The sequence below is a fragment of the Eretmochelys imbricata genome, chromosome 28 (genome assembly GCF_965152235.1).
Source record: "Eretmochelys imbricata isolate rEreImb1 chromosome 28, rEreImb1.hap1, whole genome shotgun sequence".
Taxonomy (NCBI): Eukaryota; Metazoa; Chordata; order Testudines; family Cheloniidae; genus Eretmochelys; species Eretmochelys imbricata.
In genome coordinates, this window is record NC_135599.1 from 1,551,671 (window position 1) to 1,568,688 (window position 17,018).

At 55.5% G+C, this 17,018-nt stretch overlaps 1 protein-coding gene across 1 annotated transcript; it reads right to left on the bottom strand.

Annotated features, from left to right (window-relative positions):
• Positions 1–330: 330 nt before the first annotated feature.
• On the bottom strand, positions 331–15,741 carry LOC144258272 (hydroperoxide isomerase ALOXE3-like). The gene is made up of 14 exons (XM_077806714.1): positions 15,595–15,741; positions 13,952–14,156; positions 13,309–13,390; positions 12,646–12,768; positions 11,054–11,157; positions 10,524–10,696; positions 9,205–9,348; positions 8,592–8,795; positions 7,297–7,383; positions 5,668–5,837; positions 3,979–4,100; positions 3,449–3,549; positions 2,257–2,427; positions 331–510 (listed from the first exon to the last, which is right to left on the bottom strand). Exons 1-14 carry the CDS (start codon positions 15,739–15,741, stop codon positions 331–333), a joined length of 2,013 nt encoding a protein of 670 aa, XP_077662840.1.
• Positions 15,742–17,018: the final 1,277 nt, after the last annotated feature.

A 17,018-nucleotide genomic window follows, 5' to 3' on the forward strand; every position in this document is an offset into this window, starting at 1 on the left:
CGCGAGGGTGGAGAGGCTGGGCTGACTCCACTCACCCCGCGCTGCTGGGACCAGCAGGGCAGCAGCAATGTAAACGCGGCTCCCATCACGGCCTGCAACTGCTGCAGCCTCCCCCCCAGCCTCCAGCCGGGGAGGGGGAGAAGCAGCCTTTGCAGCCGGGGCTCAGGGCGTCCCTGGGCACATCCCCTGCGCACACCCCGGCTCCGGATGCCGGCGAGCATTTGGCTGTGGAGATGCTGTGGCCTGTTCCTGCGGGGGATATTCAGTGGTGGGTGTCTGGGTGAGGGGTTCTCCATCACGGGGCAGCTGGAGGGCTGGCGCCTCTGGGTGTTATATGGCTGTGCTGTTCTCTATGTTAGGGGGATACATGTAGTTGTAGCTCAGAGCTAGTGACTGGTTCCTCTCCTCAATTTCCCGGGAGATCTCTGCTAGGCGATCCTGGAAGGCAGCCATGAGCTGCTTTGGCCCGTGTTCGGTAAAGTGCTCCTCAGGGTATGTCCCCAGGGGTCTCTGGAAGGGAACAGGGAGAGTGGTGAATACAGAGACATCAAAATCACTGAACTCCCAGAGGATCAACTCCAGGGTTGCATTCTTATTACTGCAAGGCTGGAGTAGAGAAGAGAGGTTTTCTCTGGGGATTGAGATAGCAAAGGCAAGGGCTGGGGCACTGACTGGTGGAGCTTTGCACGTGAGAGAAACAGACACTGAAGCAGCACAGAGCCAAGGAGATAGCTGGAACAAGCTTTGGAGGTGTGGCTCTGGACAAAGCCGAGAGAGAGACAAAGTTTTTGGGCTGAGTGCTAGTTGGAAGGAGGCTTGGAACTGTGAGCAAGGAAATTGCCTCCTGTTCTTTGAGTCCTCCAGACTTTGCAAATAAACACAATTCCAGCAAAGAAACACCTGGGTCCATCACCAATGTCTCCTTGCGATGGAAACAATCCACACCAGCCCCTGAGTAATCATTTTCCACCCAAACTTTTCTCTTTTTTTTGAGAAAAAATGGACGTTTGGGGACACCAAAATATTTTCTGAATTATCCCTTTTGCCAAAGAGTTAATTTAAAAATAATACTAAAAAAAAATGTGACCCATGTCGAGTTTGCAACCCATTTTCAGTTCCAAATGGCTTTTTGTGTCGAACGTTCTGAAACGTCCACACACAAAAATGTTCAGAATCGAAAGGAAACGTTGCTTTCGGGTTGAACAACAGGTTGGGCTTGACCCCAAAACAATTCATTTTCAACTTCTCGAAATCACCGACAATGGCAGCGCTATTGTAGCCATGTTGGTCCCAGGATATCAGAGAGACAAGATGCCGGAGGGAATATCTTTTATTGGACCAACTTTCCTTGGTGAAAGAGCTCGAAAGTTTGTCTCTCTCACCAACAGAAGTTGGTCCAAGAAGAGATATTCCCTCTCCCACCTTGTCTAACAAACCAAAAAAGTCACAGATTCACCCACCTCTGTCATTGGAGATTTTTAAGAGCAGGTTGATCAGACACCTGTCAAGGATGGTCTAGATCATAGAACCATAGAAGATCAGGGTTGGAAGAGACCTCAGGAGGTATCTACTCCAACCCCCTGCTCAAAGCAGGACCAACCCCAACTACAGCATAGATAATACTTACACTTGCCTTGAGTGCAGGGGACTGGACTAGGTGACTGTTCCAGGTCCCTTCCAGTCTTACACTTCTACAATTCTAACTGCAGGGTCCAAAATTTTGGTTAAACGGCTTGGGTCAGAAATGTTTAACAATGCTCAGGGTGAGCTGGGTCTATGGAGAGAACTGGAGAGTACTTTATGTCTGAACAGTGGTCGAACCCGTCTCCATAGGGAAAGACCTCTCCTCACCTCTTCTGACAGGCCCCAGGCCTCTAAACAATGATCATATGCATGTCACTTTGGGGACATTTCCTCCCTGTCGGCACAGTGGCTGTCCACCCCCACCATGTCCCGAGAGGGTAACAGAAAAGGGGCTGAAATGCTGGGTCCAGGTCCTCAAATCAGCAGCAGGTCCAATGGACCTCCTGCTGATTGACACCAGCCGGGATCTGGCCCCATTGACTCCAGTGGAGAGACGCCCTTTGACACCAGGTGAGGTCTGGTCCCTCTGTGGGTGTTTCAGAGGCAGTGAAGGACACACACCCCTAATCCAATACTGAAGGATTCAGAGTGGGGGCTCCCCTCCTGAAAGACCCCCCCAAATCCAGGGTCCCCCCCCCCCTTGTCCACCAGCCCCAGCAGCCCTGCTCTCACCATGTCCCGATTCTCATTACGCAGCACCCAGAGGACAGAGAGGATCAGGCTGGTGGTGTTCATCTCGGGGATGGTGTCCAGGAACTCCTTCAGGGTCACCTTGGCCTTGTTCTGGGGCGGCGGCTTCCGCATGGATGATGGGTAATTGGGCATGAAGACTGCCAGCTCGAACTGGAGCCAGGAAAGGGAAGCCAGAGGTTAGATCCCACCTGGGAGCTTGGCTGGCAAGGTCATGAGAGAATCCAGGAGTCCAGAACAGGAGCCGCAGAACCAGCTGCCCAGGGGGTCCTGGGACCCTGCCCAACACCCAGCCTGACCCAGGCCCCATTCAGTAAGCTGCAGAGGCAGTTCAGAGCCGTGGCTGGGACTCTGACCTGCAGTCCAGTCCCAGCGACTCCATGATCTCCCTCTGTGCCACCAGGCCAGGCACCAAGGCACTCCATGCCTCAATTTCCCCATCTGTACAAGGGAGGTGACCATTCTTCCTATTGTCTGTTTTGTCTATTTAGAGGGTGAGCTCTTTGGGTCAGGGACCATCTCTCACTATGTCACCGTGCAGTGCCTGGCACAATGGGGGACCTGATCTCTGTCGGGGGGGGGGTCTGTGCAGTGCCTGGCACAACACAGGACCTGATCTCACTGTGTGGGGGGTTCTGTGCAGTGTGCACAAGGGGGGACCCTGATCTGAGATGGGGTCTGTGCAGCACCCGGCATGACTGGGCCCCGATCTCTCCCACGGCTTTTCATTTTGATTCATTTTGTTGAAAAAATGGAAAAATTACAAAGGAAATGAAAATTTTCTTTAAAAAAAATTGTCAGAGGGAGGGAGGGGATGGAACATGTGCAAGATGCTTGACAAAGCCAGGAATAGAACCCAGGAGTCCTGGCTCCCAGCCCCCCTGTGCTAACCCACCAGACCCCACTCCCCTCCCAGAGCTGGGGAGAGAGCCCAGGAGTCCTGGCTCCCAGCAACTCCACCTGGGCTAGAGTGGACTTTAAGCCACAATAACTCCTAGGCATGAGCCACCAAGTCTCAGACCCCAAAGTATGGGGTGTACCCAATGGGCCCCAAAGGGCAGGAGGGGACAGTCTGGGGCCCAAGGGCAGGGACACTGGTGTAAGGAAAGGAAAGGGGGAGAAGGAAAGAGACACCCCCTCCAAGAGGGGGACAGGGCGGGCGGCCCTCACCCACCTGCCCAGAGTTGACCGCAGCGTGATAGGCGGAGCAGGTGAAGATCACCATGGTCAGGTACTTGGTCAGCTCGGCCGCGGTGCCCAGAGTCGAGGGGACGCCTGCCGGGGAGGGATGGACTGGTGAGCATGGGACTGGGGCCCCCTCCCCTGCCCCTGGCTGGGAGCCTCCCGTCTCCGCTCCCCCTGCCAGGGGTGATGCTGGGCCAGTGCAATACCAGCCTCACTACTGCGAGTGCACGTGTAACACCGACAGACTCGGCGGGCGGGATCGAACCGGGGGCCTCCGGAGCTTAGTGCATGAGCCTCTACCGCGTGAGCTAAAAGCCACATGGAGGCGTGCGGGCGACCCACGGCTGTCGCACGGCAGGCGTCACGCCTAGGTCATGGCTGATGTTTTCACAAGCGCCTTGGGGTTTGGAGACTCCTTAACGGGGGCGGGTTCTTGGGGGTGGGAGGGAGGACCCCTCAGCGGCGCCTGTGACCCCAGGACCAGAGATCGCTGCCCGCTAGCTGCCCCCGCCCTCTCACCCGATGCCTGTCGGCCGAGGAATCCCTTGGTGAATATCTCGCCCACCCATGCCTGCAGCTCGTGGTCACTCTGCACCGAGAGGCTGGTCTGGTAGTAGATCCCCACAATGCCGGAGACAAAGCTGGGAGAGTTAAAGGGGAATCGGGTCAGCCCGGACGCCGGGGTCCATGGTGAGAGGCTCTCCCCTAGGACAAGCCAGGGGAGCCCCCCCCCCTCCAGTCTCCACAGAGCTATTCCTGCTCCCCTTCAACTTCACTTCTTAGGTGGTCCATTTTCCCCTCCATCCCCCGTGCCACCCAGGAGAGTTGGTTTTAGGGTTTGGGGTCAAATATTTCCAAGCCTCTAAGTGATTTAGGAGCCTGTCTGCCATTCTCCAAAGGGACTTAGGCGCATGGTGGGTTAAATTTACAATGGCAGCTGGGCTCCCAGAATAATTTACAAAATGCCCAAGCTGGTTCGGTGTCTAAATTCCGTGGACGTCGGCAATTAGGTTCCTAAATCGAGAGGGACGAAATGTTTGCACCATGGTGGCAGGAACAGGGAAAAGTAAGAGGCCATGGCCCCATCGCTTTTTACCCGCTTTAATGGGAAGCGACGTGGGGAGGGGGGGCGGAGAGAAGCAAGCAGGGGCAGGGCCTCGGGGAAGAGGCGGAATGAGGGCGGAGCCTTGTGGGGAGGGATGGAGTGGGGGCGGGGCCAAGGTGCAAGCACCGATGGCCCCCTTACTTCCAGGGAGTTTCCAGCGCTCCTGGTTTGAGCTATAACTTTTTTGGGGGTACAAAAAGGAGTCGCGGTGACCCTGAAAGAGTTTGCAAATGACTCCAGTGTTGCCAGCTCTTGTGCTGAAAAAACAAACCATCCGAAAATCTGGAAACCGCCCCCCAAAATTTAATTTTTTGTTCTAACATTTGTTCAAAATGTCCTGGAAATTTATTTTATTTAATTCAAAAATGTATCGAAATGCTCCAAATGGAAACAAACCAAGTCAATTAACACAAAACAAAATGTTTCATTTGACCTGAAAGGAATTTTATTTTTGGGGTGTGATTTTTCAAGGGGCTGAACATTTTGAAAATTGCTAGTTTGGGGCCAACCTAAAACTATATAAAATTAAGTTATTTATTTATACTTTTCAAAATTGCCAACCCACCCAAAAAAAACCCTTAGCTCTTTGTGTGCACTTCGGAAAATGTTACCCTCTAAATGGAGATTTGGGCTGGGTTAACCACAGACGTGAATTTAAAGCAAGTTCATTGGACTAGATGACCAATGAACCTCCTGAGGTCTCTTCCAACCCTGATCTTCTGTGGTTCTATGAACCGGCAGCAGATCCTGGGGCTGATGGTCTCATTTTGGCTGTTCTTCGATTGGGATCACGTTGAAGTGGTTTCAGTGAAAGTGAATTAAGAGCTTCCACATTGTCACTAAACCGGATTGAAATCTGATTTCAGTTATCAACGGGCCCAACTTTGTGTGGTAAAGGACGTTCGCTGGATCCCAGCAGAACAAGCCCAGTATGCAGGGCTCCCTCCCATACAGGACCTGGACTCCCACGGGGCCCTGCCCCTGATCCCCTCCACACTCAGAGCCCCAACACTTTGCCCCCTCTGATTTCACTAGGTCTAACCCTTTCCCCTACATTTGTCTTCGTCTCTCCTCCCCACCCCCCACCCCCCAGCACCCCTCACCTCTCTATAGCCGCCCAGATCTTGAGCCCATCGTCCCTGTAGTAGTAACCCTGGACTGAGCCGACACCGCGCTCCTGGATGTCATCGGGAAGGCAGAGCCTGGTGTAGGTCAGGTTCTCCAGGCCCTTGCGGAGAAGCTCAGCGAGGCCTGGACGCCCGGTCGCTATGGCCTGTGGAATACAGACCCGGCCCGGGCCCGCTGGGAGTGACTGCCACGGAGCAGCAGGGTCTGGGGCCGCGCTGGGAATCAAACTTACAAAATCCTTTGGTGACAATTGATTTTCCCTCCCAAAATATGTTCACTAATGAAAGTGACCAGGAAAATAAAAGGAACTGGGGACACGGGGGACAAAAGGAAGAAGGAGAAGGAAAAAAGGGAGGAAAGCAGGAAAAACTAATTAAGATGAACAATGGGGAAAAACAAGAAAAAAAACAAGAAAAAGAAGTGAAAAAATAAGAAAAAAAGGGAAAAGGGGGGGAACAACAAGAAAAAGGGAAAAACCAAGAAAAAAAACAAATTAGGAAAAAGAAGTGAAGAGAGAAAGAAACTAAAAAACAAGGAAAATGGCGGGAGGGTAAACAAAGAAAAAGGGAAAACCCCAGGGGCAAAAACGGAAAAAAAAAATTAAAAAGTGAAAAGAGAAAGACACAAGGGAAAAGAAAAAAATCCAAGAAAAAAATTAAAAGAAAAAAACAAGAAATAACAGAGAAACCAAGAGAAAAAACGGAAAAAAAAAAAGGGGGGGAAAGGGAAAAGAGGATAAAACCAAGGAAAAGGGAAAACCCAAGAATAAAATGGGAAAACCAGGAAAAAGTGGGGTGGGGAGAGGAGCCGGGAAAACAGGGAAAGGACGAAGCCGGGGAATCTCAGGGAAAAGAAGCAAAAGGCAACAAAGGAAGGAAAATCACGATTATGAAGGAAAATGTCATAAAAATGCCATGAACCTTTTTTTTTTGCATTTCAAGTGCAAAACCTTTAATTTTTCCCCACTGGCCATTTTTCCGTGAAAAACATGTTCCCTCACCCTGATCAGAAGGCAGGAAACTGCGGTTCGGGCCACACCCAGAAAAGGGCTAATAATTGTGCTTGGGTTGAAGTGGTCCCAGTGAGAGTGAATTAAGAGCAGCCACACGGGGGTGTGTGTCACTAAACCAGATTGAAATCTGATCTCAGTTATCAACGGGCTCAACTTTGTGTGGAAAGGATGTTCGCTGGATCCCAGATGTGAGGTGGCCAATGAGCGCCGATCACCAGGAGGAGCTGCTTCTGCCTTGCGTTTGATTGGCTGAGCAGGCTGGGGGGCGGAGCTGGGTGGGTGGAGTTTAGGAGGGGCAGTAGTGTAGTTGATCTGATGGGCAGTTTCTGAACAAGTTCCTTTCTGAACAAGTTATGGGAGGCAGTGTGGCCTAGGGGCTAGCACCCGGGGCTAGCACCCAGCTCTCCCTGGTTCTACCAAAGACATGCTGAGTAAAGCAAATAAGACCCGGCCTTCTGCCTCAGTTTCCCCATCTGTAAAATGAAGCTATTGCTCCTCATGTCCTTTCTAAAGTGCTTTGCAATCTAGGGGTGAAAAGCACCAGCTACAAGCAAGAGATTATATTACTATCATGAGACGATCCCCTCTTTACCCGATCGAATACGCCCCCGGAGCTGATGAGAAAGGTCCGGGCCAGGACATCGATGAGGATGGAGAAACGGGTGTGAGGGATCAGGAGCTGGAAGAGAAGAGGCGCAGGGGCTGAAGCAGCTGGAGAGAAGGTTCCAAACACACACAGCTGGGCACTTCTAGAACACACACACATACGGGTGACTCCTGTGTATAGCTCCGGGGGAAACACACCCGGCTGGGGCCCTCTCAAACTGTTGGACTCTTTGGCAGCAAACATCCATCTGGGCTTGTCTGAGCATCAAAAGGCACACACTGGGCACCTCTGGGGAATGTGCCCCAAGTGGGCACAGCAAGAACCGGGCACCCTTGGTCAACACCCTCAACAAGTCCCAGGACCTGCAGAAGAGGGTGTGACGAAGCAGGACTGTTCTTAATGGTTCTTCTGAATACAGTAGGGGTGCCTCAGTTTCCGCTATGCAGTTCTTAAGTATCGAGGTGATGGGAGAAGGGTGTATGATCGTTGCAGAGCCCTAGAGGGCAGGTATGTGCAGATGTCTGGACACAGAGAATGGCCGACACTCTATTTCCTGACAACTGATGGCCTGGCCCTTCCCCCCTGCAAGGTGAGAGCTAAAGGGTTGGAGAACAAAGGAATCAGGTGACTTCCTGACCTGGGAATGGGACAAAGCCCAGAGGAGGAGGGGCTGGAGAGGGTTTCACTTTGGGGCTGGCTGGAGACATGGAGTGAAGTGCAGACGGGGTTGTCTGGATGTCTGCCCCCAAAATGAACCCAGCTGAGGGGTCCTGTTCTCTGCACCTACAAGCTCTGTGTTAGACTATGTTCCTGTCGTCTAATAAACCTTCTGTTTTACTAACAGGCTGAGAGTCACGTCTGACTGCGGAGTTGGGGGGCAGGACCCCCTGGCTTCCCCAAGACCCCGCCTCGGCAGACTCACTGTGGGAAGCGCACGGAGGGGCAGAGGAGGCTGAATGCTCCGAGGTCAGAACCAGGAAAGTGGAAGCTGGGTGAGCTGTGTGTCCTGCAGACAGGCTGCTCCCAGAGAGGAGACTTCCCCAGAGTCCTGACTGGCTTCCTAGGGAGCAGCTCCAGAGCATCGCCCGGGGACTCCGTGACAGTGGGTAGCCAGGAATGGGACTCACCCCACCCCTGATGCCTCCTGTTTGATCCTTTCATAAGCTGCCAAGTGTGAACACTGGCTGCCCACTCCTTTCCCATTGGCTGACTCCCCAAGCGGAGTGGGGCCCCGCCCACCCATGGCCCCGCCCCCCACTGCAGCTCCGCCCCCCCCTCACCTTGTACAGGGGGTGGCACATGGGCAGCTGGCGCTGGGTGGCCACTGAGAAGACCTCGGCCAGCAGGTGGGCGCGGAGCAGGTGGGAGGTGACCTCGTGCAGGTGGAACTCGGAGCTGCGCACCCAGGTCTTGGCCAGAGTCCAGAGCCAGTCGGAGTCACTGGGCAGGAAGACGGGGCTGTCGGGACCTGGGCGCTGGCTGAGCTGTGGGGGAGCTGGGTCAGAGCAATGGGTTCGGTACCCCCCGGGTCAGAGCAGTGGGCCCATCCAGCCCGGCATCCCCCCTGGATCGGAGCAATGGGCCCATCCAGCCCGGTATCCCCTCCAGATCTGAGCAATGGGCCCATCCAGCCTGGTAGCCCCCCGTGGTCAGTGCAATGGGACCATCCAGCCCCATATCCCCCCAGTGGACCCATTCACCCACTGGATCCGAGCAATGGGTCCATTGGGTCTGTGCAGCGCCTGGCACACTAGGGCGCTGCCCACAAGAATAATTGTGCCTTTCGCAATGGTGGAGCCCAGTTGCTCCCTAGCTGCAAGGGGGGCCCAGGTGGCTCAGGAGGGGCCCTGATAAACCCCCGCTCAGGTGCCGGCGAGCAGAGAAACCCCTCACCTGGATGGCCAAGGGGACGACCTCCCCGCTGGGTTTCTGGTGCAGCAGGCACAGGGGCGCGGCGACGTACTGCTGGTGACCGTTCACTTCAATGGTGGGAATGTCTTCCAGGAGCTTGTAATCTGCTAGATAGATGCTCCCTCTCTGTCACGGAGAACAGAGGAGGGTCAGTGCCCCGCTCCCAGGGCTGTGAGCTTCCCTTCAGCAGTGTCCCGGCAAGCAACACACACAGCGCGTACACAGTGTTAAAATGCATCCACCTCTGGGGCAGAGCAGCTGGTTACACAGGGATCCCTCACCCAGCACTAAGATGCAGCCACCTCTGGGGCGGGGCGGCTAGTTATACAGGGATCCCTCACCCAGCACTGAGATGCAGCCACCTCTGGAGCGGGGCGTCTGGTTATACAGGGATCCCTCACCCAGCACTGAGATGCAGCCACCTCTGGAGCGGGGCGGCTGGTTATACAGGGATCCCTCACCCAGCACTGAGATGCAGCCACCTCTGGAGCGGGGCGTCTGGTTATACAGGGATCCCTCACCCAGCACTGAGATGCAGCCACCTCTGGAGCGGGGCGGCTGGTTATACAGGGATCCCTCACCCAGCACTGAGATGCAGCCACCTCTGGAGCGGGGCGTCTGGTTATACAGGGATCCCTCACCCAGCACTGAGATGCAGCCACCTCTGGGGCGGGGCGGCTGGTTATACAGGGATCCCTCACCCAGCACTGAGATGCAGCCACCTCTGGGGCGGGGCGGCTGGTTATACAGGGATCCCTCACCCAGCACTGAGATGCAGCCACCTCTGGGGCGGGGCGGCTGGTTATACAGGGATCCCTCACCCAGCACTGAGATGCAGCCACCTCTGGGGCGGGGCGGCTAGTTATACAGGGATCCCTCACCCAGCACTGAGATGCAGCCACCTCTGGAGCGGGGCGGCTGGTTATACAGGGATCCCTCACCCAGCACTGAGATGCAGCCACCTCTGGGGCGGGGCGGCTGGTTATACAGGGATCCCTCATCCAGCACTGAGATGCAGCCACCTCTGGAGCGGGGCGGCTAGTTATACAGGGATCCCTCACCCAGCACTGAGATGCAGCCACTTCTGAGGCGGGGCGGCTGGTTACTCAAGGACCCCTTGCCCGGCGCGGAGATGCAGCCACCTCTGGGGTGGGGCGGCTGGTTACCCAGACCCAGCTATGCTACAAACAATTTAGTTTGGGAAGAGAGCACCGGGCTCCCACCAGTAGGAGTTCACGGGGAAGGAGGGCACGATGGGGACTCAGCCAGGCTCTGATTATTTTCGGGGGGCGGGGTGCTACCTGCAGCTCCTCCCGGAGGCTGGTGGATTCCCCCAGGGAGCCGGCCACCATCTCCTGCGTCACGGGGAAGTTCTCGGGAAGCGCCGTGCATTTCCGGATCAGAACGGGGTTGAACCCATTCAGATACTGGTACCCGAAGAAAGCATCTTCCTGCCAGTGCTCAATGACGTACTCTGGGGATACACACACATGCCAGCCCTTGAAATAAAACCCCATCGCCTGGGCAGGGGAGCGGGGTCTGGTGGTTAGAGCGGGGGGGAGGGCTGCAAGCCAGGACTCCTGAGTTCTCTCCCCAGCTCTGGGAGGGGAATGGGGTCTAGCGGTTAGAGTGGGGGGGGCTGGGAGTCCTGAGGGGAGCCGTGGTGGGGGGGGCAGAAGGTGGCAGGACCAGTTGTCCTGGAGGGGCCGTGTGTTGGCTCAGCACCCCACGGGGATGCAGGGAAGGAAAGGGGGGATCCCAGCGCCAGGGGGTCTCCCTGTGCTGGTGTTGGCTCCCCGCCCCTCCCCACAGCGCTTGGAGCAGCACGGACCTGAGACCGGGCTGTGGTAGAACCAGAAAATCTTGGGGATGTCAGTTAACGTCTCCCAGGAGTACGGCTTGTCCAGGAACCCCTTCAGCTTGGACTCCAGCAGCCTGCGGGGACAGGGAGCCAGGCTCAGAGACGCTGTGTGTGCCCTCTGCCTGGAGCCTCTGTCCCCCTCACACCCCTGTCTCCATCCGTCCCCATCCACACCCTCTGTCCTCCCCTCCACACCCCTCTGCCTGGCTGTTCCCAAGTGCAGCCTCTGCCCATCCATAAACACCTGTCTGTCTGGCCCCATGTGACCCCCCCTCTTTCCGTCCCCATACACCCCATTCTCTCTGTCTCTGATCCAGTGTACACCCTCTGTTTGTCTGATCCCATATACCAGTCTGTCTCTCCCCATACTCGCCCTTCTGTCCCACACGCGCCCCTCTGTCTGTCCCCATGTGCACCCTCTTTCTGCCTGGCCCCGTACACACCCCTCTGTCTAGCCATCTGTCAGTTTGTGCCTCTGTCTCTCCCCACACACAGCCCTCTGTCTCTCCAGCCCCACACACCCCACCTATCTGTCGCTCCAGCTATGGGTCCAGCCCTTTTCCCAACCTGGCCCCCAGCACTGGACCCAATCGCCAGTGCCACAGACGGGGCAAACCCCTCCCGGGTCCGACTCCCTGGTTCCACATCCCTTAGCCCGAGCACCCCCAGGACCTCATGTTGGGTGACCCCTAGTTCTCGGCTTTCCGGGGCACCGTCCCCCCTTCGGCAGGGCTGCCCGCCTCCCCTGCTCCGAGACGCATTCGCCTGCCTTACGAGGCAGTTTCTCGGCATGGGCCCAGCGGACCCGGGGATCCAGCCGGGGCGGTAGGTCTGTCCCATCTCCGCCACGGCTTATTGCCCCGCCTGTCCTGGCCCCAACCTCACCTCGGAGCAGCAGGAATTTTACATTGACTACCCCGATCTCTGAGGACAATCTGGAATGAACTGATCCCTGCAGAACCTAGATAGATAGATAGATAGATAGATAGATAGATAGATAGATAGATAGATAGATAGATAGATAGATAGATAGATAGATAGAGGGGGTGGATGGGGATAGATAGATAGATGGATAGATAGATAGATAGATAGATAGATAGATAGATAGATAGAGGGGGTGGATGGGGATAGATAGATAGATAGATAGATAGATAGATAGATAGATAGATAGATAGATAGATAGATAGATAGAGGGGGTGGATGGGGATAGATAGATAGATAGATAGATAGATAGATAGATAGATAGATAGATAGATAGATAGATAGATAGATAGATAGATAGATAGATAGATAGAGGGGGTGGATGGGGATAGATAGATAGATAGATGGATGATCCCCTTCAGTGATACAGGAGTCAGGCTGGAGGGTGGGGCACAGTTACGGCTAATGAAATAATTTCTGGATCTCCTAATGACAGACACAAAAGGTCAGCTCCTCAAGGATAAGCAGGCGCCTAACTCCCATTTCTTCCAATGGGATTTAGGCACCTCAAGCCCTCTGGAGAGCTGGGCCACCCCTCAAAGAAGTGGTCTTTCAGCCACGCCCCTCGCCCCGCCGCTTACGCCGCCGATCCACGCCCGAAGAAAGCAGAGGCCTTGGGGAACGAATACTGAATGTTGACTTCGGCGGTCAGGGCACTGTCGATGTCGGCACACCACGGTGTGCCAGGGATGTACTCCTTCCACCTGTCCCGGGGAAGAGGGTGATTAATAACAAGCCTCTCTGGCTTCGGGTCAGCCAATCTCAAAACACTTTAGCAAACGGTAGTGTGTCGTTTTACGGGTGGGGAAACTGAGGCAATGAGGAGGTGGGGGGAAAACAAGTCGTGGCAGAACCCAGGTATCCTGACTCCCTACTCCAGGGCTTTATTCACTAGGCCCCACCGCACCTGGGCCTTAACTAAGACAGCAGCCAGAGCAGGGACTGAGTGCTCCATCAGCTCCAGGAGCAAGCAGGGATGGGTTAAGCCATTGGCTCTTCTGGCTCATGCCTCATCCCCCAGACCCCGTCCCGCCCCCTGGATTTCTTCAATTCAACAGAAGCTCAGCTTGAGGGTTTTTTAAAAAAGGTTCGTTCGTTTCTGGCCCCTGGGGCTGCATAGAAAGGCTTTAAACCATGACCCAGCTGTAACCCACACCGTGACACTGCCTGAGTTTGCGGGGAGCCTGAACCCATTGCTCTGGAGGGGGAGGGGAACTGCCCTTAATGTTCCCCCGTTGACTCACCTATATCTTTCTTGTTGCAGCACCAGCTCCTCACGGCGGTACTTCTGGAGCAGGTAGTGGGAGTCGTCAGTAGGGATTTGGGCTGGAGAGAGGCGAGCGGGACTATGAAATCTGACCACACCCTGCAGTGTGGGACGTAGCCCAGACCCCTCTGACCTGACAGGGCTCCCTCTTGCCAACCTTCTAGCTTCCCGTCTAACCCTTCTCTTTATCGCCATCTATCTTGCCATCCATCCATCCCCCGCCCCATACCCATCTACCAAACTAGCTAATCGCTATGGCACTTTTCTTCTATTCTCACTTTTCATGAAAACAAATAAATTACCTCTGCTCAGTTGCTGACCCCTCTCACAGTTCGCTGGCAGACAGCTGTAAATTGACCCCAATTGACTAAGGCAGGTGATGCCAGTTGAAGTGTATCTACAGGCAAGTTTAAGGGTCCACACCCACGTAAGTAAACTTGATTTAACATCGTCCAAGTGAGTTAAGTGTACATCAGACCTCAGATATCCGGGGCAGTGGGTTTCTCCTGGAGGGGACGGCTAGCCCCAGGGCCTGGTAGGAATCCAGGAGCCACAGAGATGCACGAGTGGCAAGAAGAAAGGGAACCCAGGAGTCCAGGCGCACCCGCAGTGGGTCATACCTGTGCTTTCCACCAGCTCCACGGTGCAGTAGCCCTGAATCCACCGGTAGCAGGGGAAGCGGTAGGTGTCTCCCTCGGGGGACGTCACCCGGACTGTGTTGCAGTACCACGTACTCTCGGGGAACACGGAATAGGGCTCCTTGTGGAGCCGGATCAGCAAGATCGGCCCCAGGGCTCGCTCACTGGGCACCTCGTACTCCCGCACCTGGGGGACACAGAGCAGGGGGAGGGTTCGAGCCCCGGGCACGGAGCCTGCGTTCCCGGCCACTCGGGATGGAGAGCGTTGCGCGGGCAGATCTGCGGGTACAGCTTCTTCTTCACCGTCGCTGGATCCCCAGCTGGAGTCAATGGGTGTCTCTCCATTGCAATCAACGGGGCCAGATCCTCAGCCCCTTGAAACCCAGTGGGGGATCTGGCCCCATGGACCCCCCCATGGAGAGAAGCCCACTGACACCAGTCGGGACCTTGTCCCATTGACTACAGTGGAGAGACGCCCAATGACACCAGCTGGGGGTTTGTCCTCCATTGAGACCAGCTCTTTGACCTGCTGAACTTTCATCCTCCATTGCCAAGTGACGGAAACATTGAGAGTGTTTATTGACGAGATTCTCAGGTGGCGTAAATAATTGTGCCAGGCACTGCACAGGCCCCGACTGAGATTAGGGTTCAGGCGTGCGAACTAGGGGTGCAGCGGGTGTTGCAGTCCGGGGCTCAGGTGCCGGCTGCCTGCTTCGCTTTCCTGCCACTGACCTGCCTGGGTCCCCGCAACCGACAACGCCCCCCGCTGCCCGGCTTCCGGACTTGCCCCCTTACCGCTGTCTGGGTGCCCACCTCCCAGAGGCACAGTACTACTGCCGGCCCCAACTGGCCGTGTGGGGCTCAGACAGGGGTAACAGGGCAGGCTTTCAGCAACCCCCTTTGAAAACTATTCCAGCACTAATGGTTCAGAGTCCCTGTCGCTCCAGGTTCTACCCAGACCCCGACAGAGCTCAGGGCCCCGTGGCTCGGGAGACTGCACAGAACCGGACCGAATCAGGGCCTCAATTACGCCAGACGCTGCTCAGATATAAAATGACAGACCGTTCCAGGCCTAGATCCCAGGTGCCAGGAGGGGGGTGCAGCCAGTAGATCACAGCTGGTATCATTCAGCCCTGCGGAAATCCCCAGCATCCAGGCTGCAGACCCCCCCTCATCTACCTTCCCAGCCCACAGAACTGCGGTTCCATCAGGGGCTCCCTCCCCGTCAGGCTGGTATGAGGGCACCCCAACTCCTCCTCCCCCCGCGCCATCCTCTTTTGCTGCATTTATGTGAGTCAGCCTGGTCTGGCCCGGCATCAACCAGGCTCCGACGGAGACGGGAGCTCCCTCTCGTCTCGTTTGAGGACTCGAGCGCTATTAAAGGGGGAGAATGACCCCGCATTTGGGTTTAGGAACCCTGCCTAAACCCCAATACTGGGTGCTTCTCGCCCATTTTACCTCTGGGGAAACTGAGTCACGAACACTGCTCTCTGCGGGCAGAGCCACGAATAGAACCCAAGGGTCCTTCGTCCCGACCAGGCCGTCAAACTATTGCCCCGCTCTTCCTGACTGCATCCCCGCCTCCCCCACACACCGCCGCAGAAGGAACCCCCTAAAATACTCACTCTTCCCGGCTGAAAGTCCAACCCGTATTTGTCCAGCACATTCTTGGGGCTTTCGCCGTCGATGCCCACCAGAGTGATGGAGATGGTGTCAAAAGTGCCAGCCAGGGCTCCCTGGCCGGTGGACACCTGGACTTTGTAGACGGCCATCAGGGCTGCTCTCAGGCAATGAGGGGGCTCTTGGCTCCAAGGGGCGGATAGTCTGGGGAGCCCGTCCCGAAGGTGGAGCTGGGAGTTCTCGCTCGCGGGGAGCTGGCTGGGTGACCTCTGCTTATTCACCGGCTGCCTTGGGACAGAGGCCAAGCGTGAGCGGAGGAGGCGGGGAATGCAGCGCCCCGGGCTGAGCCCCGCCCTGCACTTTCAAACCACCCTACACCTCGCTGCACCCGTGATGACGGCCATCCCCCGAGCACAGAGGGTGGCAGACGGCAGCGCCCAGAGAGCTTTCATGGGACGCTCCAGAGCGAAGGGCTTACCGCAGATTGATAGAATCTTGCAAGTGCAGGGGGTCTGGTCAGCATCTGGCACAGCGGGAGACAGGAATTCGGTTGAGGGGGGCGTCTGGGAAGTACCTGGCCCTTGGGTTCCCTAATCTCTGTCGGGGGAACGGTTCTGGGCAGCGCTTTGGACAAGGGGACTCCAATCTCGGCTGGGTTGACAACTTTGGTTGACAACTTTTTAATCGTTTAAAACGATTAAAACACCCTAGCCTGAGGCCCCCGCCCGCAGTCACTACTTCCCCCTTCCCTAGGTGGCTCGCTGTCCTCCACCCTTAATCACTTTCACTGGGCTGGGGACGGGTGTTGGGGTGCGGGAGGGGGGTGTGGACTCCGGCTGGGGGGTGCAGGGTCTGGGGTGGGACGGGGATGAGGGATTTGGGTAGCAGGAGGTAGCTCCAGGCTAGGAGGTGGGGAATGAGATGGAATGGTTCTCAGTACTCCACGTAGCAAAAGGCTTTAAACCCAGAGTCTCAATACAGAACATGTAATACTGCTGGAAAGTTTTGCCGATGGGGTACAGTGACTCACCCACACTATTTTATACTGTTGTGCGAAATATGATAGACAAGGCGGGACTGTTACAAACGGGAAGACCAGTCCAGTCGGTAGATTACATTTTAATGGTAAAACAAAACAGAATAGGAAGAGTTAATGCAGCAGTTGCGAACTAGCTGCCAAGAGTAGGGCTTGAAACTTAATTCCTCTAAAGCCTAGTTTAAGAAGAGAGAAGTGTAACACTCTGGGATTCCACTCAGTGCAGGGGGAAGATCTGTGGATAAGGAAAGAGTGAAGTGTATTGTTAACTTCCCCATGCCGGTAGATACTATATTTTTCTTGGGACTCACTATTTCCGCAGCGAATTTATGGTTGGTTACATCAGAGAAGGCAGTTCTCTAATAAAGGGGGCAGGGTATAAAGACTACAGTG

Coding starts and splice junctions, on each gene's coding strand:
- LOC144258272 (XM_077806714.1), bottom strand. CDS start 15,741: ATGGCCGTCTACAAAGTCCAGGTGTCCACCGGCCAGGGAGCCCTGGCT. Junction 3,550..3,978: donor CCTCGGCCGACAGGCATCGG/GTGAGAGGGCGG, acceptor CCTCCCCGGCAG/GCGTCCCCTCGACTCTGGGC. Junction 511..2,256: donor GTAATGAGAATCGGGACATG/GTGAGAGCAGGG, acceptor GTTCCCTTCCAG/AGACCCCTGGGGACATACCC.